This window comes from Argiope bruennichi, chromosome 11, assembly GCF_947563725.1.
Source record: "Argiope bruennichi chromosome 11, qqArgBrue1.1, whole genome shotgun sequence".
NCBI lineage: Eukaryota > Metazoa > Arthropoda > Arachnida > Araneae > Araneidae > Argiope > Argiope bruennichi.
Genome location: NC_079161.1, coordinates 5381113 through 5404068, shown reverse-complemented (window position 1 = coordinate 5404068; position 22956 = coordinate 5381113). Strand labels below are relative to the sequence as shown.

Below are 22956 nucleotides of genomic sequence, written 5' to 3'. Positions count from 1 at the left end.
GCGGATAATCGGGAGTGTACTGTAATAGAGTATTTACTAAAATTAAAAAGTAATTTATTCATTAGGCCAGGTTATTTTCTATTATTGAAATCTAATTCTAATTTATCAATAAATTGGCGTAGAAAAAAGTTTGTGATTTCTAAAACTCTTAGAAGGAGGTCTGCCTGCATGTTATGAATGATTTTTTTATAAATATATAGTGTTTTTATGAAAGTTTTCAATCTGAAATTTTACTTTTTGAATATAAAAATTGAAATTCAGTGTGTATTAGATAAATAATTTTTGCCTAAACTTTACAATGCATCCATACTTTTTCATTTAATGTTGAGTTAGACAATATTTATAAGATATTGTTTTAAATTATTTCACTTGTATTACATCTTAAAATGGTAACTATTTGTTTTATAGGGAGCACAGTACACGAGAAGAGCTGATCCAGAAAGACTAGAAGAAATCTTTAAAAAAGTAATTTTAGTTATTTATTATAAATTGTTAGTTTTATTCAGTATAACTATTAGCATCTATAAATTATATATATGTTTATTTTAATGTGACAGAAGTATTTAGAATTTTTTTCTTTATTAACATAATTTATTGGGTATTTAGTTGATATGGGAAATATTTATATCAGCTATGAAAGGGAAATGATTTCTTTATTTGTAAAATTGTAATATTCTTAAAATTCTACCCTTTTTTAGAAATATTTCATTATTGAATGGTATTGATTAATTATTTTCTATTTATTCCTTTAATGAAAAAGATGTATTTTAATGATTTTACAATAGTCACATTTGGCAACTGCTTGTCCAACAGGAATGTTGCTTATTTTATAAATAACTTTTCCTGTATCACTCTTGCTTTTTAAGTTTCTTTTAGCAAATTATTTGAAATTTTAAATTATGATAGACATTTAACAGTTACAATTTTAGGTCTTATATATCATTATGATGGAAAAGCAGAAATGATACAAAATTCCATTTGTTTGATAACAATTGATTTCAAATCATAAAGCTAATAAAAATGGGCATGAATCAAATATATTTTGAAATTTGATTAATATCTTAATTGTTATAAATTCATTTTAAAAAATCTCACCTACAATGAGTAAGTAATACATGTGCCAGAAATTCGTGCAAAAAAATCATAATAAAAAAAGTAACACTAAAAAAATATTGCATTTTGTGGGAACACGTCTAGAGAGCCTTTGGATTTTTTTCCCATTAAAAAAATAATTTAAAAAAATTACAAATTAATGACACTTGTACCTCAAGCTAAGATGATTTATGCAAATTAGAAAAGTCATGCATGTTAACACAGCACATTTTATTTTAAAGATAAAGGTATCAACATGACTGCCATCACTAGGTATTAAACAGGTGAGGTGCTCAATTACATCTATTACAGCTGAGTGTAACATGTCGGTATTCATTTCACTGATGACCCGTTGAATGGCATCTTTCAGCTTCTCCAAATTGGTTGGAGAATTCTGGTGAGAGATGATAGACACAAGATTTTAGGTATCTCTTCAACCAAAATTCCACTAAAATGAGGTCTGGTGATCGTAAGGGCCACTTAATTTTACATCTTAGGCCTATCACTTGGTCCTCAGTGAATGTGTTGAGTAGGAGGAACATCGTGATGGAATGAGCGAAGTGAGATAATGCACCATTCTGTATGAAGGTGATGGCAGGTTACACATGTCTTTGGTGCATAGCACGCACAACATAGTTTTGCAAATGTGTAAGATACTATTCTGCAATAATGGAATAGGTTTTCTAACCGGATATAGGACAACGCTCTTCAGAAAAGAAAGTGCACAAAATGATGGACGTGGTAAAAAAAACACCAAACAATCACGTGCGGAAGATGTATTCGTTGTGTACACGCTTGTACATATTCCTACTTTCCAGATTATTTCTATGCTAAATTTAGTGGTAGTAGAATGTCAACAAAAAGGCATAGTTTACATATTTGTTGTATTAGTATTAAAGTTTTTTTCTATCTGCTTGTTAACTTGTATTCCACTTTTTTTTTCTTCCCATAATAAGCGTTTAAAATGTAATATATGATTGTAAAAAATTTTCTGTTATTCTTTATTTATAAAAAAAAAATATTCTCCAAGATCTGGTTTTTGATTTTAATGTTTATTTTTCACTAAAATTTACAAATAATTTATTAATTTTTCCTTGTAAAATGAAAGAATAAATTTCTGCTTTAAGTTTTCTAATTACATTCATTTTTATATTTAGTATGCAAGCGTAGAAAAAAATGGCGAACTGTTTATGACCCCGGAAGATTTTGTCCGAAGATTTTTAGGTATTTATCAAGATGAAAATTATAATCCAAAGACTGTAAAATTACTTGGCAGCATATTGGACACATCCAAAGATGGGTAAATAAACCTCTATGAAATCATGATTTCAAATGACCAGATGAATGTTTATTTTTATTCTACTCTAATTTCTGAAGAAATTTTAAAGAAATTATTAAATTCTATGATTCAATTTTAAATTTTCTTGATTGACTTTTTTATACATAAATTTTCTTCCTGAATATATTAGTGATCAAAATTATAAGCTGTTTATAACAGGGTGTGTAGTGTCATGAAAGGTGCTTAAATTTGAAAACTATTTTTAAGTACTTTAAAAGTGCTTAATTTTGAAAAAAAGGTCCTTTTAAAGTGCTTAATTTTCTCAAGAAGGGCAAAGTTAGTGTTTTGTTTAACCACATATTGAATACAGTAACTCAAAAACATCGTCATGAAGGCTTGTTTACGGAATGTATTGAGAAAGAAAACTAAGAAAAGGGAAGAATTCACACATGGAATCCAAGATAAAATAGATCCAAGGATTAAAACACATGTTAAAATGTTTAACGAGCCTCACTTCCTTTTTCAACAATGTTTATTACTGTTTATTGAAACACTGGAAGGAGCAGTCCTAAATATGTATTATGACATATTATTAAGTTTTGCTATATAATAGCTTTTTCACAATGAACCAAATAAAATATTTAGAAAAAGCATTTTTTTCCCCAACTTATTCTAGTCGCAATGCATGAATAAGATCAGGAGAGCTAAGCTTATTTCAATAGTGAACTTATTATATCTGTATGAGATTCCGTTATTGCCATCATTCATTGGAGTTAAAAAAAAGAGTTTATAAATGGTACTTATTTATTAGAGTTTTTGTGCTTTCACTTTTAATGAAAAAAGATGAATTTGAAGCAGTGTCTCAAAGCATATTAAATCTATCTTAGAGAATTTTTTTTTCTATAATACACAACTTAATATTTATATCCTGTTTACAACTTTAGTGATTCAATATTCTTTAATGAATGAATTTTAGTTCTAAGACAAAAATTAAATCACCGTGCAGTAATACAAATACAATAAAATAAGACCAGGACATATAAATGCAATTTAAATAAAATTTTTACTATCTTGTAATTCGCACTAAATTGCATTGTCATAATAAAAATGTAGAAATTTGATTGTATAAAGTGATTTATATTACATGCTTATGTTTTATATTTTAAAATTTAATAGATAGTTTTAATTTTGTATTTGATGAAAAAATGTTATGTATTTTTCTTGTAGACTCATATCGTTTCTGGAATTCCAAGCTTTTGAAGCTGTTCTGTGTCGGCCTGATGCTCTCTATATCACCGCTTTTCAACTTTTTGACACAAATGGCTCTGGCACAATTACTTTCGGTAATTATTTTATTATTAGGTTTAAGTTTGTATTGAAAGTTTTATTTATTTGGTTTTCACTTTGCATCATTAAATATTAAATAAGCCCATATATATATATATTTACTATCATTTGGTAACATTTAGTACAAATATTAATTCAAAAAAATATATTAACCATAAAAATCATCTGCTTGTCGTAAAAATTTTATTGCAAAATGTTACCTATGTAAAATTTCAACTAGATTTTAGTTTTAAAAAATAAAAGTATGTGTTAGTAATTGATATCTCCTTACCTATATATAAATAATAATGTCATTTAAATTTTATATTGTATAAATTGTAAAGGTGATACAATTATTGCATTTATATTAGTCTAAAAAGTTAGAGTTAATGGTGTTGAGTAAACTTATTTGCCCTTATGTAAAAATATATTCAATATTTGATATTGGAGCTAAGTTTTTTGCTTTTTTTTAAAAGTCAGTGAAGAAATTCAGTATTGTCATCAATAACATGAACAGACATAAGATAAATTTACCAATGAATTCAAGATATTCATTGGCAAATTCATCTTAAGGAATGTAGTTGGACTAATCAATAATTTGTAATATTCTGTTGACAGATAATTATTGCTTTCCATTTCAATTGTAAAAAGGGATAAAAAAATATAATTTAATTTTTGAAAATCCAAATTTGAAGCGAAATATTTATTAAAAAATATATAATCACGCAATTCAAGAGACTGATTACTTTATTAGTCAGGTTTTCAATACATGAAATTTAAAGTCAGTTTACTATAGCACTTAGGCAGTTTTTAAGAAATAACTTTAAAAAAATGCATTTTTAAGGTTTTGTTAGCAATAATTTACTCTGCTAAAAAATATCATTTAATTTGCAAATTATTGTGTAATGTAAACAGTAAGCTACTAAGCAGATTTTGTAATATTTATTATTGGATGCTCTTTTTCAGCTTGTTAACACAAAGTTAACATTAATGAAAGTTTAAACAAAAAGCATTAGCATTCATATAATTATTTGGCTCTTAACAATACTTTACTTTCCAAAAGGAAGTTTTGTGTTATCCTTGTAATCGCCTTTCTGAATTTTCATAAATGAATGCATAATCCATATTCAATGATCCCTTCTTAGCTGGGTTTTGAGTGTTTACTCATGAAGCAAATAAACAAGAATTCATCCCAGAATGCAAAATATGGAATCTAATCCAATCTATAAAGTGGCTATGATTCCTTTTACTGTACTTTGTGTGAACTTAACCATTTTTTAGATCATTCTCATTTAAATCTTAATTATGTAAGCTGTATCTTATTTTGCACCTGAAAAAATTCTTTCTGCTTTTTTTTCCATCTGATCGATTTACATTTCTGCTTATATATATCTTTATTATATGTTTATAAATACACACACATACACATATATATTATTTGTTTATTTTTGTAAACATTTTATATATGCAACTGTTAATAAAAATCGCTTATAATTTGTATGAATTTTTGTTATAACTAAATCTGTTTTACTTAATTTCAGATGAGTTTGAAGAAATTATCAAGCACACTACTCTTCATGAACAGATACCTTTCAATTTTGGTAGTGAGTTCCTTCGGTTGCATTTTGGTGGAGACAAAAAACGAGAAATTAGTTATAATGAATTTACTCAACTACTTCATGTAAGTGACTTTCTCGGCATGGATAAGGAACTTATTTTAAGATATATACCCTAAAAATTATCTATTTTAAATTGATATAACTAGAAATCTACTTTGAATATTATCTCATTCTGTAAAATTTTGTTGTTTTGCTATTTTTATAACTAATCATTTCCTTGACTGGATATAATCAAGAATTTTTTTTTCTATTATGGCTTTCTTATTAATGTTTAAATGTTTAGTTACAAACATTAAAGGAAATATATAATAACGACGATGATTATCTACTACTGAATGGTATTTGCTAAGGCTGCTTTAAGACACACAATTAATGGCAGAAAAAACATCCTACTCTTTAGGCTGTTAATTGCCTGGTTCTTCATTCACTCTGGAGGGGCTAATCCAACTGTTCAGATCAATTTACCTGTCCTTTAAATCATATCACTTTTGTTGGAATGGAACAGTCTGTCAAAATATTTGTAATCTACCCATTATTCTAAAATTATCATGTAATAAAACTGTAAATGTCCATTGGTGTTTAAAATACTTCTCTCTAAGTTAATGAAATATTTTTTCTTGCAAAGACCCATCTTCATGTTTAGATTTACATAGATTCAATGTTTTCAAATAGCAAAATTTAATTCCAAATACATATCTAAATTCCGTAGATTAAACCAGTTTGAATGTTTATAATTTTTTTTTTTTTTTTAATTTTAAGGAAATGATTGATGAGTTATAAGCAATTGAAAATGAGAATTCTTAATGTTAAATGAGATTTGCCACTTTTTTCAAGGTATAAGAAATATTTGATAATAATTTTTGATTTACATTAAAACATTCAGTATAACTAAAACTATTTATTTTTCTAAAAAATGAAATTCTATACCTTAATTAATTTTTGAGTTTGCAAGTAAAATATTTTAAAATAAAAACACCCAAAAATTTTGAAACCAATTAAGGGTTTGAAGCTGAAACATAGCTGTCCCAATTTTATTTTTTCTCATCAAGTAGTTTTAAAGATATACATTTAAAACCAAAAACTTTCCAAATAGCCAATTCCAATTAAATGAAAGATTGCATCAGATTAATTGAAAATAAGATCTGAACCTGTGTTTTGGCTCTGGAATTTATAATGATGTATGATCTAGTAGAAAGTTTATCTATTAGTTGTATATTTGCCCCCCCCCCCCCCATGTATGAAAAGGATTTTTTTGATATGATGTTTTAAAAATCTTCTCACATATTCAGCTCCTGCGATTTTGACATTTTTTAATATATAAGCTAATACTAATACAGAAATCTTGGACAAATATTTTTATTATAGAATTTAGTTATTTGTAATTCTTTGAAGCATGTGATTGTAAAGATACATGCAAAAGAAGGAGACTAAATTGCACTTAATATTTTTATCGTAAAAATATTAAAAATTATTTCAGTTATTTAACCTAAAATATTACTCAAAATTAAAAAAAAATATTCCATAGATCTTTAATAGGAAGAAACATAAGTAATTGTACTAAGCAAATAATGGTAGCATCATTATTTAATCAAATTAGTGTATTGTGAGTGAAAGAAGGAACACAGAGAGTATAGATGTTCCAGGTGTCATGTAGACAAAACACTAATGTGCTTATGTTACTTTTACAAATCAAATACGATAAAAGCTTAAGAAAAAACAATACCATACTCTAGGCAATAAAAACTTGGGAACTGGTAACAAAGGGAAGTGTGTATAGAAGTATTTTACTGTCATTCAACCTCACCATACCATTGAATTTATTTCAATTTCAAGGTGGATTAGAAAATGCTTATATGGAAAGTATCTAAAGGTGGAACAGTTTTTAATCCGACGGCACCAGAGTAAATTTTCTTTCTCTGAAATCATAAGTTTATTTCTTTAAGGTGTGATAAAAAAAATTGTGTCATTTAATTTGTGACTTTAAATTTTATTGCTAAATAGATTCATATTGTTACTTTTGTAATTTAGTATGTTTTTTCATAGGATTTCCATGAAGAACATGCAATACAAGCCTTTCAGCGATATGACAGAAATAAAAAAGGTTTTATATCAGCAATAGACTTTAGTAACATTATGATATCTGTGAAAAGTCATCTTCTAAGTGAAGAGGTGAAACGTAATCTAGTAGCAGTAAGTATTATTTCAACCAGTAAATTTGTTTCTGTATGCTTATTTTATTTAGTTTTGACATTTTACTTCCTCTTTTTTAATCAAATATAGATTTTAACAATTATATATGTTTAGGAAGATTATGTACATTTTAATAATATGACGCATAAATTTCTTGCTCTTTGTAGTTTTGGAAACTCTTGACATTTTTTAAAAACTTAGGGAATGACTCTAATTTGATTCTGGTATTTTTAGTCTGTCTGCACACAACATTGCTTTAATTGCAATATTGAGATCTGAAAGATAAATTTTCTTTTAAAATTTAACAAACATAAATGAAAAAGAAAGGAAAAAAAAGTTTTATTTAACCTGTAAACTGTCTTGTATATAGACAATAAAATTAAACGAAATATGTTTTCAATAAAGTTTGTAACATTGACTTACAGGATTTTTAATAATTGATTGATTAATATATTGTAAAAAGGGGATTTAATGTAAAATTGTTTTTCATAGATGTTTTGTTTTATAAAGGTAAGTAATAATTAAAACATTGCAGTATATTTCATAGTTATAGAAATATTTATTTTTGCTCCAACTTCCATCAATATATCTATTTATATTTATAGTAGTTAATTAAATACTTTATTCTAAAAACTTTTCATCTTTTGCCTGCATGAAATTGAGATAATGAATCTTTTTCTACTAGGCTGCTGGTGGAACTGCAGGTCATCAGGTCTCTTTTCCTTATTTTATGGCATTCAACACTCTTCTGAATAATATGGAATTAGTGAAAAAGGTCTATTTAAATTTCACTAAAAACAATACTGCCTTAGAAGTAACAAAAGGTAATATTTCATATATAATACTGGAAGATGACTGTTTTTTTAAGAATTTAATGTGAAATAATTATATGTGTGTGTATGACGTGTGTTTGACATTTATTAAAGTCTAGCCTTGTATTTCTAAACAATGTTGTTATGTGAATTATTTATTGCCTAATTCATTTCTTCAGTGATGTTTTAACATGGATTAGTTTGCAATATGACTATTCACATTAAATCAATTATCATATAACCATAGGAGTTTCTATTTATTGTGTCTCAAATAAGAGTTATCATAACTTTAAATGGACAATTCTTGTATATATAAAAAATTATTTCTTGTATCTCAGAAACAGCTCTAATGATTTGAATCAAATTTTATGTTTAGATAAAGTTTTGCTTTTTTAAGTTTATCTATATATGTAATTTTACATGCATGCGTACACACATACAAACCATTTTTTATAACTATTCGAGCCTTTTTCTATCCATTCTCATCTGAAAGTATCATATAGCACCCTCTTGTAAATTTTTGTGGTACTTGTGTTGTTGCCATAGGAGGATAACCAAATGGTACCTCAAAATTTTGTAAGATGGTGCTGATGGATGTGAGATGAAGTAAGATTGAAAAATATTCCTATGTAATCAGTATGTAATTCATAACTAAATATTTTCTCAAAAAATACTGTGAAGTGAAGCTTGGTCTCCCCGATATTATACATTGAATCTTTGAAAAATGCATGCATTTTTATTATTATTTTACTAATATGCAATACAATTTTTATTTTTTTAAAAATTCTTTTATAAGACTAGGGTTGCTTTATGGCTTACTGATATCAAATATCCTTTATTGGATTTTACAATATCCTTAGCATAATATTAATTTGCTTCATATTTAGTTCATTTGGCTTTTTCAATGCTCTGATAATACTGAAATGTATTTTGTTATGAATGGTTATCATTCCTTTTGATCTAAACCATTTCTTTGTAGAGGAATTCTTATATGCAGCACAGCAAATGTCTCAGATCACTCCTCTTGAAGTTGATGTCCTCTTCCAGTTATCTGGTTTCTTACATGCAGATACTGGGTAAAAATCTTTCCCTCGTCCCTTTAGCTTCTTCACATTTCTTTTTATACTTGTACTTTCATTGTTTTCACAACATTGCTAGAGTTTTTGGAAAATCTAAGCAATATAAGAAATTTGTTTTTGCCTTATAATAGATATTGAAATCAACATTTGATTGTTATATAATTAAAATTTTACTATGATTCTTTTTTTTTTGTTTCTAATTGTTTAAATTATCATTTTCTACTATTCTGGTGGTTGTAGTAATTTTAGCTGAGTTTTGAATGGTTAATAAAACTAATAGTTTAATTCTAATGACAATGGGGAGAAAACTTTGAGTTGAAGTAAATGTATATAGTAAATTTTAATTAAATAATCATTTTTCTCATTATCAGCTAAATGATAAGGAATTAAACTACATACCAATTTCTTATTTAAAAACTTATGTTTAAAAATGTCTGCATAGGAGTTTAATTTATTAAAATTACTGTTCTTGTGTAGTTCTTTTCTTAAATTCCATTTTGTGATTCTAGGAGAATAACTTACGATGACCTTGAAATAATAGCTCCATATAGACCAACCAAGTTTTTGTCCAGGCCCATAGCAGAAGTGAAAGCTGTTAAGGTAATTCAATATGATCATAGATCAATATGCTTTTTTCAAAAGAAAAAAATTCTGGATAGTGGTGGAATGTTGTCAGATTTGAATGTTTGGTTTTTCATGCAGGGTTCTCAAGATCCATAAACCTTCTTGAACATTATTTTGCTGTATTCAAAGCTCTGGGAAAGTACTTGATTTTTCATTGGGCCTATGAAAAGCAGGCTAAATATGCATCCATTATTTTTAAGAGAGAAAATTCAGTTTTTAACTTAATTTTGTCTTGAGAATTCCACTAATGATAAAATGATGTAGATATGGGGATGCTTTTTTCTCTGTGTGTTGATGGGGGAAGCAAGATTAGTACCCCAATTACCAAGAAATCTTCAATTGACCCAACAGTAAAAGATAATACTATTACACAATCATTATATCTTCATAAAGTTCATATGGTCGTTAAAATATTCGGAAAATATTTGCATAAGTTTGAAAGGATTGCAGACTATTTCTGAGCAAAGTTCCCTTGCTGCAAGATTAACAAAAGAGTTCTGTAGACCAACAAAATATCCTTTCTTAATTTTATTTAGAGATGCTCCATACTTTAAGAGTATTTTATTTAAATGTCTGGCCAATCTTAATATATGTAGTCTAATTTTTGACAAAGCATTCAATAAATTATTTTTCAGATTTAGAATGAGAGGGGGGGGGAGGAAGATATTAAAACCACATAAGTTTTCATGAACCATTCCATAACCAAAAATATTTTGCAAAACATGAAAAAAACATTTTTTCCTCAGAAAAATTGGATTTTAGAGAACAAACGAGTAACAAGCAACACACATGAATGATTAAATTATAAATGCTTGTCGGGATAAATTGATTTTCAGTAAAATTAGCTTCTTTTATATCACTAATATTCTTCAGCCATTTTTTAAAAAAATGCAGACTTCTGAAACACTGGTGCCTTTCTTAGAGGAAACTCTTTTCATTTTTGTGAAACAGTTAATGAAAAACATTGTCAAAAGAAGCATAATCAAAGAAACCGTACAGACTTATTTTTGATCGAGCTTGATATACTAAGAATCTAAGGCTGAGAAAAAAATTCTGATTTTGGAGTAATGACTACAAGTTACTTGATTACTAATGAGGCTGCTGGAACTGGGGGGGGAGCCTTTTAGCAATGGTTTATATTTCTGAAGAATACTACAAAAAATATATGAACTCATGTCCAAAAATGTTACGGTTTTAAAAACCGCATCTTGTTTAAATCCACTTTTATTGAAGAATCTGGTTTTTACTCATTAAAACTATGGAGTATTGTTATTCTGTTATAACTAGCACATGATTGCTGTTTGTGTATTTTCTTTTTTATTGCATTTGCATACAGGGAATTTATGTAGCAACCATGGTTTATGATCAAAGTATGAAAATTCAATTTCTTTTTTCATTCTAAATAGATTTCTATTAGAGCTGCATTTTCTTCTTTTTTTATGTCAATTTATATAAGGTTAAGCTTTTGAAGTAAGCAATAATAAAAAGCATTTACTCATTTTCAAATATTGTCGTTGTTCCTGTAAAATATATATATATATAATTTTATTTTTAAATTAACTTAGTTTTGCTCATTCTCTGTTCAATTTTTTATTGAATTGGAAACTTTTTATTGAATGATCCTCTGAAATATCATCTAAATCATGAAATATATTCTGCAATGCACGCTAAATTTTAGTGCTGAATGATTTTAATTTTTATCTTTTTCTTTTATGAGCATGCCTCATTTCAGCAAACATATTATTAGTTATGTGTAATTTAATAACTTTTTATTTAAAATTACAACTCATGCTTGTATTAAAATAAGTATAAATAGGAAAATGCATGATATAATGAGCATAACTATATAAAGGTTCTAAAATAGTATAATTGCATGTCTGTCAGAATTAAAAGTTTAAAAATCCTTAAGCCATTAAGACTGATAGCAATTAACAGGGTTCCCACATCATTGGGAAAGTATAGGGAATTTCAAAATCATCCTAAGAAAAGGGAAAATGCAGGGAAATTTGAAAATTTTAAGTTTCTTAGTTCTTTTTTTTTTTTTTTTTTCCCTCCTTTTTATTCTAAACTTGTCTATTTCTATAATTATTGTAAGAATAAAAGATCATAGTCATTGCTCCTAAAATGAAACAACATCAATCATCATAAAGGACAGGGAAGAGGGTATGCAGCTTCTACAACTCAGTATGCGTTATCATCCGTGGTTGACTATGACTTGTCTATAGGTAGACTTGGTTTGATTTTCTGAACTTTTTGGGAATTAAAATGTTGCATCACATTTGTTCTTTAATGCAATCTATGGTATATCAGTATTATTTTCACATTTGTTAATTGATGGTGAAATAGCCAAAAAATATATGTTATGTCCTACAAAAATGTTATGCATTATTTGGTATGGATAAGCTCCATTGTTTCAATGATCGCTTAAGAAATCTTTAAACAAAAAAAAATTTGCAATATTCTGAGATGCTTTGAACAGCATTTCACAAAAATGTCAAATAAATTATATCGTATCATGTTAATGCGAATCAACTAATAAATTCTCCTCAAGATATTGGAATTCAGTATCTTTAAAGTATTTATTGCTCAAGAAATGTTTGAGAAATTTAGAGAAGTTACATTAAGTTTGGACGTATACAAGGCTGCCACGCCACCGGGAAAACCTGAAAAACCGGAAAAACACAAGGAATTTAAAAATCGATTTAATAATAATAATAAACTTAAAAAATGTAGGGAATTTTAAGTTTCTTAATTATTTTTTCCCATATAAAAATTACCGATCTCTAACGATTGAAAGAACAAAATATCGTAGTCATCGCTTCAAAAACCGAACAATACCATTCGCAATTGTGTAATGCTGAAACTCGCATCTTTTCTACTCTCTCCGCCCTTTTTTCTGTATAAATCAACCCCGTTTCGATTTGTGAGACAGTTATTCTTTTTCCATACTATTCCCAAATTGCAGCTAATGGGCATGTGCGTGTGAAAGATTAGAATATATTTCACTGGTGGGAATAGCAACGTTTAATCGGCGGACGCATCGCGGTGGTATTTAGTCACTCGTACGTACATTTATGGAATGATTTGTTTATTATTTGAGAAATTGTGAGCTTATTCAGAGTAGATTAGAGAATTTTTTAAAAACAATGAGTTGCCCCAAATCCGCATTTAATACGAATTGGACGGATTAAAAAAAAAAAAAATCAATCCCGATCGTTCTGAAAAGGTCCGAGAAGTCCCGCAATATCCATTTGTTGCGTTCTTCTTGCCTTGTAATTAAATAATAGGCCTAAGTAATATGGAAAAATAGACACATATTAGCCGTGCCAGTAAAAGGAAATAAAATTGCGTGTCAACTCAAAAAAGTCATAAATAATATTAAACTTTGTATCTAAAGGAATGAAGGAGAAGGTAAAATGGCAAGTCCGGAAATGTCAAAATTAGTGTCGGAAAATAAAACCGATTTCGTTCCGTTTTAGTTCAAGTTCAAGCTACAAGAAGGATTTAAACAGGGATATTAATGCTCATTTTATTTTGAATTATTTGTAATTTACTACAATTGAAAAAAGAATGTCAGTAAGTTAAGTTAGTCAAGCTAAAATTATTAATCGTTTTTTTTATATGGTTAAATAGTTGTGTTGTTTGTGAATAGGTGAGATGTAGTTATAACACAAGTTCAATTTCAAAAATATTGCAGTCATATGTGTATTCCTGGAATACAGATTTAAGCTAGATATGTAAAATATGAAAAAATTGAAAATATTATTAAATAAAATTCTTATTTTGAAATTTGTCACAAATTTTCTATTATAAAATTTATTAATTTCAGTGATGATGGAAATTGTAAAATGACTTTCTTTGCATATTTAAATTTTCCCCTTTCTTTTTCTTTAGAGTCCAGCAGAAAGAGGTGTTGGAATTCAGATTTTAGAGAGTGTATATAGATTTGTTCTAGGTTCCATTGCTGGAGGTAAGATTGAATTTTATTTAAGCTGGTATCAATGTTCTTCCATCTTAGATCAAAATTTTTATTTAATTATAAGAGCAGCATTATGTTTCAGTTTATTATTTAAGGAATAATATAAAATTCTATATGAATTTATAAAGAGGAATTATTAGATATGTGTAATTTTACTTTTTAGGAAACTGTTTTTTTTCTCCCATTAATATCTCACATTTTGGACTTGTTGAAGCATATTTTATAAATTCCTAATGTTTGGATATGATAGGTAGTTTATATGAAATTTGCAATATTATATTAATGTCACATTAAAAGTTTTTACTACATTTTAAATTAAGTCATATAACTTTTCCACAAATTGCATATAGAAAAAATGGATTGTATCAATGAAATTGCATAAAAGATATTTAGGGACAAAGTTTTATTATAAGTAAAAATTTAAATGTTTAAATCATATTATAATCTTATTGCGTATCCCTTTGTTTTTAAATATATTTTCTACCTTAAATCTTTGGTGTAAACTCAAATATTCATATTAATATTAGGAAAATATTATTAATGTATCAATTTAAATTTTTAAATAATAAATAAAAGCAGTTAATACAATGGAACTGCGGGATTTATAAATAACCAGTTCTGGTGTCTGTTTTTTTTTTTTTAATGCATAAAAATTAGATTCAAAGCAGTGACTGATAATGATAATTTTAAAGTGAATTTTTCAATTGTGGAGAACATCAAACAGAAACCAATTATGAAATAACGTACATCCAAAATGAGGCTTCAATAACAAATAAAAATTTTTCACTGTTTGGTGTATCGGATCATGTTTCAAAGTTGGTCAGTTACATTAAATTGAATGTTGACAGAATTTTCAGCAACAATCGACAATAGTTTCTGAAAAAAAAAAAAAAAAGGCCTTTAAAATTCTTCCTGTATAAAATCAGTTTAACTTCAAATGAAAATGGCTAAACTAATATGATTGGATCGATTGCTTTCTTCATTTTTAAATATGTTTTGTATTTTGGTATTATACACAAAATATTAAAAAAAAATATGACAATTTTATTTAAATTAATTAATTCAAATTTTTATTAAAATTTAAAAAGATCATATTAGGAGTTAAGGTGGAATTTGTAAGATTTAAAATAAATTTGATACAATGCTTCGAATTATATTAGTAGAAAGATAATATTCTGTATTCTGAAAACAAATTTATTTAATTTTTAAGTAAAGATTTTATGCAGTTTCGGATGTACAATTATCAAATCAGTTTATCTTGCAATTCAGTCAGGCAGTTAAAAAATTGTTAGTTTTTTTTTAAAATTAATATTTAACTTGTTTTTAAAAGCATAATTTGCCATTATTTTTATTATTAATGTAAACATCTATTACCTTAAGAAAATAGTATTTTAAAAGCTGAAACGTTAGTTGTTTATTCTTCACTATGTTTTTTCATATTCAGTGAATGTTGGAATTTTTTTTATATATATCTGAGGGTTTTTATTATGCTGCACATTTTTTTTAGTGTTTATCAAGTGAGAAAACAAGTTAAAGTCACATGCTAAAAGTGCTATTAAAAATGAACAGCATTTATTGAAAAGTTTTGGGTGCATTTTGAATATACTCATAAATTTAATTTTCAAAATATTTCTTATAATATTAAATTATATTATTGAAAACAGTTGCTGATAAAATGCCAACATGCTCTTCACATATGAGAGAAAAAGCTTATATCACAATACAACTTTATAAAATAGAAATTTATAAATATAAAATCCAAACAAACCATTCAAAATAATGGAAAACGTAAATAGTTACTTAATTATTTGAGATATAAATCTTATGAGGTATCCCTTGTCAAACGAGGTATTATTATCAAATGAGGTATCCTTTGTATCATTCTGACTTCTCATTAATTTAAGATTGTACATGTTATTTTTTTTAAAGTAACAATTTTTGTGATTTTCTTATTAATCAATGTGATTTGGAGATTTCTTGTAATGAAGAACCTTTGAATGTAATGTTTTCAGAATGGAGAAGTAAAATAAATGTTGCCTTATCTTTTCATTTTAAAATAAATTTATATTGAAATGAATACAAATGTTATAAAACTCCGAATAAAGTTGAATGGAAATTGTAAATACAAACTATATTGCAAAAAATTATAAGTTTGAAGCAAATTAATATTTTGAAAATGTTAAAAGTACAGCTATAATATATAAAAAGAGAAAAATAAATTGTTGTCCAAAATGTACTGAAAATTTAGATTTGTAAGTTTCCTGAACTGTAAAATTATCCAGTATCAGTTGTTTTGCATGTAAAAAAATATTTTTATATCCTGTATAACTCTTAAATAGTTTTACTTATTTAATCAATTATTACCTATTAAGACGTTTGCATTAGGTATTTTTACTTGAATTTTAGAAATGCGGTGGACTTTGAACTTGTAGCAGAAATCTGAGTTTTCAAGTATGCTTGTATCCCTGTAAACGATTTTAATGTAAGCATTTGTCAAAATCTGTAAGTTGTTCTTAATCTCAACGTGTTTTATGTAATCTCAAACGATTTAGGGTGTTGTTGTTGTTCTTTTTCAAAAGCTTTCGTACTGCTTTATGTTAATATCCGCAAACTTTAATGAATAAAAATTGGTTTAATTTTGTGAAGAATTAAAAGTTTATTATAGTTTTTAGAAAAGTGTTTTTTATTTATTTATTTAGATTTGAATTAAAAACTGACTTTTGTTATTTTATATTTTTCATTTCTCTAAAAGTGTTTGTTATTTTTTCCTTCTCACGACAATGTTTTTAAAATATTTGTATGTTTAATGTACTGATATTTTGTGAAATCGAAAGCTTTTGAATACAGAATAAATGGCAAATTGTGTCTTATTTCTGTATTGCTTTCTGGAAAAACATTCTTTTCTTAGAAATTCTTTTAAAAATGACAATGGATGAAATATGCTGTTTAAAAAAAATTAGATTTTATTTAGAAGTTTGGAAATTTCTATAATTATACTTAAAGTTCAGAAATGCTGTTCATACAACAAAAAAAGGGGGGGAAATGTCCTTTTTGCTTTTGTTTGTTTTGTTTTTATATTTTGTCATACTTGTCCTATGATAAACTTATTTGCTGTTACTTTCAATATTTATTGTTTTTTTTTATTATTATTATTCTGGTTTATTTATAAATTAACCATTCATGAAATGAATTTTGTTTATCATTACAGTTTGGGTGTTATATCATTACAAATGTATAATTTTTATTCAGATATGAGATAGGTACCATTTAAATTGTAAGCCAAAAAGTCAGTTAAAATTTTAATGTTTTCAAATTATTAATAAAAAGTACATTGATTAAAATGTATTTAAAGTGCAAATGTTAGAGTCAGATATATTTTCTTACAGAAAGGGAAAAGGAATTTTACTTAAAATTGAGGTTCCGTTAATGTTATTTATGAGAAGCAGAAAGATTAAGTTATGTATTGTTAAACATAAAAAATTAATAAGTGTAAACATTATTAGTTTTTACTCTTTTTGTAATGATAAACCTAAAGAAATGGGTATGTTCTTTATTTTATCTTGTGTTCGAAAGAAATATTTTAATCCTATTCAGCATTAATAATTAAAAGTTTTTTTTTAATGTTCTGCTTTATATCATATCATATTGGAAATTATTTTCTTTCTGAAAGATTATATATTTGTACCAACTTTTGTCATATCTAAATTTGTTGGTGGTATAATGTTGCATTTTTGAACTAAAGCTAAAAGATATTTTATATTTATGCATCCTCTGAAAAATTTCTCTGATTTTTGTAGGTGATAACTCTAATTAAACATAATTATTGATGTTTTTTAGCTTAAGCATGTGTCAATGTTTCTTGAAATTTGAAATTTTTTCATAATTCAAATTTTAACCATACCTTTTTTATTGATATTGACCTTTTATTTTGTTGTTTATTGGCAACAAGTAGGTTCTATTTTGATGTTAGTTACAAAAAATTTTTGCAATAATCATTATTAGAATTGTGTAAGCATGATTAAGATTTCATGCTTATGCAAGTATGAATAAAATATTCTTTTTTGTATGCATAAGGTCTGAAATTTTTAACAGTTTTTTTTCTTGTGAATTTTAATTAAAATATTGCATTTGAAATGTTCCTGAATTATTTAATTTAAAAAATGTCTTTTCCTTTTCATTTGTTAATTAATATTAATTTAAATGTGATTTTCATTTATTAATTTAAAATTTGATCATTTATTAATTTAAAATGTATTATTCATGAAGATTTTGTAACTTTTTTCTTAATACATATTTATTTTTAAAATGTAACATTCCTAGAAACCAGCTTAAAATATCTTTAAATACTTTTGTTGATGTTCATTTTCTTTTCTTTTTTTAATTTAGCTGCTGGTGCTACAGTAGTCTATCCAATTGATTTAGTAAAAACCAGAATGCAGAATCAGCGTACTGGTTCGTACATTGGAGAATTGATGTATCGTAATAGTTTTGATTGTGCAAAAAAAGTCATTCGACATGAAGGTTTCACTGGTTTGTACCGTGGGCTTATTCCACAACTTGTTGGAGTGTGTCCAGAGAAAGCTATCAAGTTAACAGTAAGTATTAGTTTATGGTTATTGTTGTTAACCACTATAATTTTTTCTATTTAAAATTATTTCCTCACTTTCATTTCCTGTGGATTGAATCCTTATTTTCCTTCTTTTCTCTGTTTTATTTAAAAAATAAAAAAAAATGACTTGCTGATATTTGAACCCCTAGTGATTGTATTGTGGTGACTAGGGATTGCAATACCGGGATACCGAATACTGGTATTTTGAGCCATTTGTACAATTTTGTAATACCGGTATTCACAAGTTTAAATACCGGTTTTTCGGTATTTACTAAAAATTTTTTAAATTATCTCCACTATATATTCAGGGATCACGAACATAGCAAAATAGTATACGTTTTTGTTTTTATGTCTCCCTAACGGGCAAAATTAATTAGCTGATTAATGGCTTAATTAATTGCTTAAATCTAAATTAGCGAAACATGGATTATCCCCGTAAGAAGATATTGTATCCATAATGACTGATGGAGCAACAGTTATGAAAAAGTTTGAAAGTTGGAATCGATGTATTATACCAATAATAATAGATGTATTATACCAATATAATAATAATCTAATAATATAATAGATGTATTATACCAATTAGGAATAATAGATGTATTATACCAAAAAAAATAAAGAACAGAAGAATCCAAATACTGTGGATATAGAAACTTCGGATTCCAACTTTGAACAGAGTAAGAGTGAGAATGATATTGACAATGACAATGTAATTTTTGAAGAAGATATTGCTAATGAGGATGAAATATTAACCATCAAGAATTGCTTCCTATAATTTATAAAGTTCAAAAAATTGTTAAGATATTTAAACGTTTCCCTATAAAAAATTGTATATTACTAAAATATATACTAACTGAAAATAAAACAGAATATATGTTAATACTAGATTATAAAACACGTTGGAACAGTTTACTCCTAATGATGGAACGATTTTTGAAGCTGAGAAATCCAATCCAAAAAACAATAATCGACTTAAACCTGTAAATTAATTTTTCCGATAGTGAATTCGACTTAATATCCAGAGCTATATCAGCTCTACTTCCAATAAAACTGACTATTGAGATATTATGTCGGAGAGATTCTAATTTATTAACAGCTAATGCAACAATAAATTTCATGTTGCAGTCACTGAAAGAACAGCACACATCACTATCTGAAGAATTATATATTACATTGAAAAATCGCACAGAAGAAAGGAATAACGAAATAGAAAATGTCTGAAGGTATTTACATAATTATAATGATTTTAAAAATGAAAATGAAAAAGAAGAGAAGAAAATAACCATTTCAAATCTGATTAAGTTTAGAGTAAATTTTCTTAAAATTTTTTACCCACAAACCTATCTCCCGGTTCAGTTATCGAAGATTATGATGACACTAATGTCGATAGTGAAAAGGAATTGTCTCTTGAACAAAAATTAGAATTTGCGATAAATAAAAAAATTTCAACGAACCAAAATACAATACAGAAATCAGATATATCCAAAACCATCCGATGAGAAATTGATTTATTTGAAGATGAGGGATTTAGAGGTAAATACTTACAAAAAGTATTTCGCTCATTGCTAACAGTACCACCAACTAGCTTAGATGCCGAAAGAGCGTTTTCGACAGCTGGTAATTTTTACACAAAATTACTTTTCAGGCTTAATGACAGTACAATGGATGCATTATGTTTTTTAAGATCACATTTCAAAAATTCGTCATAGTACCACAGACTGAATAGTGATAATTACACTTTTTTGTGATTTAAATAAATAAGATGTTCCTTTACTTTTTTGTGATTCTTTATATACTGTTATAATTTACAAGTTACATATTTTTTGTGATATTTACACTCTCTAATAAAACTGGCAAATAAATCAAAGAAACACCTGTGTTTTCTTTCTTTTTCTAAAATTTCTAATACTGGTATTAAAACCGGTATCCCGGTATTAAGATCTAAAAAATACCGAATACCGGTATTGAAATTTTGGTCCGGTATTGCAATCACTAGTGGTGACTATAAATTTACTACTGGCGATGAATAATTCAGTGATTAATAAATCTTCTGTAAATAAATATGCACTGAAGAATAATGTGCAATAGCAATTTATCTCTAACAATTACAATGATAAAATTTCAAACTTTTTCAATGATAAATTTCTTTAAAGAAATTTGATTTTTTTTAAAATCATAAATAGCAGTAGAATAATACTTGCAGTTTTAAAATTAGCAGTATAGGCAGAGATTAAGAAGGGGGCAAAAAAGATAGGCATAAAAGCAAAACATTTTATTACCTTTACAAATTTTCTCATTACGCTTGTGGATTTTTTTTTTTCATTGAATCTCAAATGTTTAGCTATTCTCCTTTCATTTATCCATACTGCCTGAAGTTTTCACATTTGTTTCTTTACATCAGAGGGAGGGTGTGTATAGCTAGAAGTTCAGATTGTATGATTTATTAAGGAATTATTTTAAAAATCCTAAATGCATAAAGCTACCAGAAACAAAAGAATATTTTTTATCTTTTATTTCAAACATTTGTTTGTATTCTCATAGATGCAGTAACTGTTATGTTCTATGTATTGACTTTATCATAATTTGAATTTAATTTTCTTTTATTTCTTTGCTGTAGATGAATGACCTTGTGAGAGATAAAATGACCAATGCTAAAGGAGAAATTCCTTTATGGGGTGAGATTTTAGCTGGTGGATGTGTAAGTGCAAATTCTATTCTTTTCTGTCCATTCTGATATAATTCTTTATTAAGGACTAGTTGTTCTGGCGACCAGTTTCCAATTATTACTCATAATGGTCCAGTTACATCAACAAAGTTAAAATGTATAATAATAAATAATTGTATTTTATAAATGTTTAAAAAATTTCATTAATTAAAAAATTCAAAATTTTATTAATAATGTAGAATGGAGCCATGTATGCAATGAAGTGATTTCAAATTCAAATTTTGAGCTTAATTAACTTTTACTTTTAAAAGATAAGAAATAAAAGCTGAAAGTCAGATAAATAACAATTATAAGGCAAGTAAAATATTTTGGAAAAATTAACTACAGTTGATAATATAGATGATAATATAAATAGTTTCTTAAATATACATACTGGAAAAACACAGCGAAATTTTTTTTTCCGGTTTTGAGTGGCATTCTTGATATTGCACAATAAATAAAGAAAAGAAGACAAGTAACGTCATTTTGAATGTTATAACTTGTTTGTTGAATGTTTGAGTCATTTGTCACGAATGTTATGTATAACCAAAAAAGTCTGATAAATATCTTTAAAAAAAATCTGAAAAAGTCATAGAAATTCAAACAGCTGAAATGATGGCCACCCTTTTGAAACTATGGGAAATGTATTTTGATTTTCAGTTAAAACAACATTAAAAAATTAAAATAAAAATCTAATATCCATACAGTTTTAATTAATAAATTTGTACCCAGTCAGTGTTGATAAGCAATCTGGTTGCCAAAGATAGTTAATATTTGTGAACAAAATCAAATTAATGAATGATTTTAGAATAAATCATTGACTGTAGATTAAAAAACGTATCTATGTTAATTTTTGTATCTCTAGGCACCCTTTTTAAAACTCTGTTTAGCATCATTTATTTTATTACTATTTTACTTTTTAGTATTCTGAGTATTTCTCTCTTTGAAACAGGAAATAGTTTCATATGCTCTTATGTTAATTTTTTTTTCAAAACTTTATTGCTAATACAGAGAGAACTATGTTAAAAATTGTGTTGTTAAAAAAATTGTACTTCAATGTACGACAAAAGAAAAAAAAAGTGCCCATTTATTTTGTCTTTATCAAAAGTACTAAATTAGCCATTTCTGATATTTATGAAAGTTTTGTTTTTGAAAACCTATTCTTCATTTGATAATTTTAAAATGTTCAAAATAAATATATAAAGTGCTCAAACTAATATTTCTAGAGTATTGTGTTAAAAGTTACAAGCATATATGTTAAATATTTTAAAATTTCAAATAAATTTCCTTGTTTTTAATCTGTGTAAGCCTTGCTTCCGTAATTTCAACTTTATTCATTCTTGATTTTAATAGGCTGGAGCATCTCAAGTAATGTTCACCAACCCTTTAGAAATTGTAAAAATCCGCCTGCAGGTTGCAGGAGAAATTGCTGCTGCTGGTCGTAAAGTTCGTGCCTTGACTGTTATTAGAGATTTAGGCTTGACAGGTTTGTACAAGGTATGTTCTTTTGTATGTGATTAAGCTTACGTCGGATGATCATTTTTTAAATGTGATTTAAAATTCCAATTCGTCTTGTATAATAAAATAATATTCTTCAATAATTGCTGTTATGATTATAATATTTAGTCATAATTAAAAAAGGC

General features: G+C 26.5%; 1 protein-coding gene across 1 annotated transcript in view; it reads left to right on the top strand.

Annotated features, from left to right (window-relative positions):
* The window catches only part of LOC129957301 (calcium-binding mitochondrial carrier protein Aralar1-like), a 51427-nt gene that overhangs the window by 5102 nt on the left and 23369 nt on the right, over positions 1 to 22956 (top strand). Inside the window, exons 3-14 of the mRNA XM_056069565.1 lie at positions 409 to 465; positions 2250 to 2392; positions 3599 to 3714; positions 5239 to 5378; positions 7360 to 7506; positions 8192 to 8330; positions 9298 to 9394; positions 9907 to 9997; positions 13916 to 13991; positions 18387 to 18595; positions 21227 to 21307; positions 22667 to 22810. Of these exons, the coding sequence (XP_055925540.1) occupies positions 409 to 465; positions 2250 to 2392; positions 3599 to 3714; positions 5239 to 5378; positions 7360 to 7506; positions 8192 to 8330; positions 9298 to 9394; positions 9907 to 9997; positions 13916 to 13991; positions 18387 to 18595; positions 21227 to 21307; positions 22667 to 22810 (1440 nt within the window). The remainder of the gene's footprint in view (positions 1 to 408; positions 466 to 2249; positions 2393 to 3598; positions 3715 to 5238; positions 5379 to 7359; positions 7507 to 8191; positions 8331 to 9297; positions 9395 to 9906; positions 9998 to 13915; positions 13992 to 18386; positions 18596 to 21226; positions 21308 to 22666; positions 22811 to 22956) is intronic.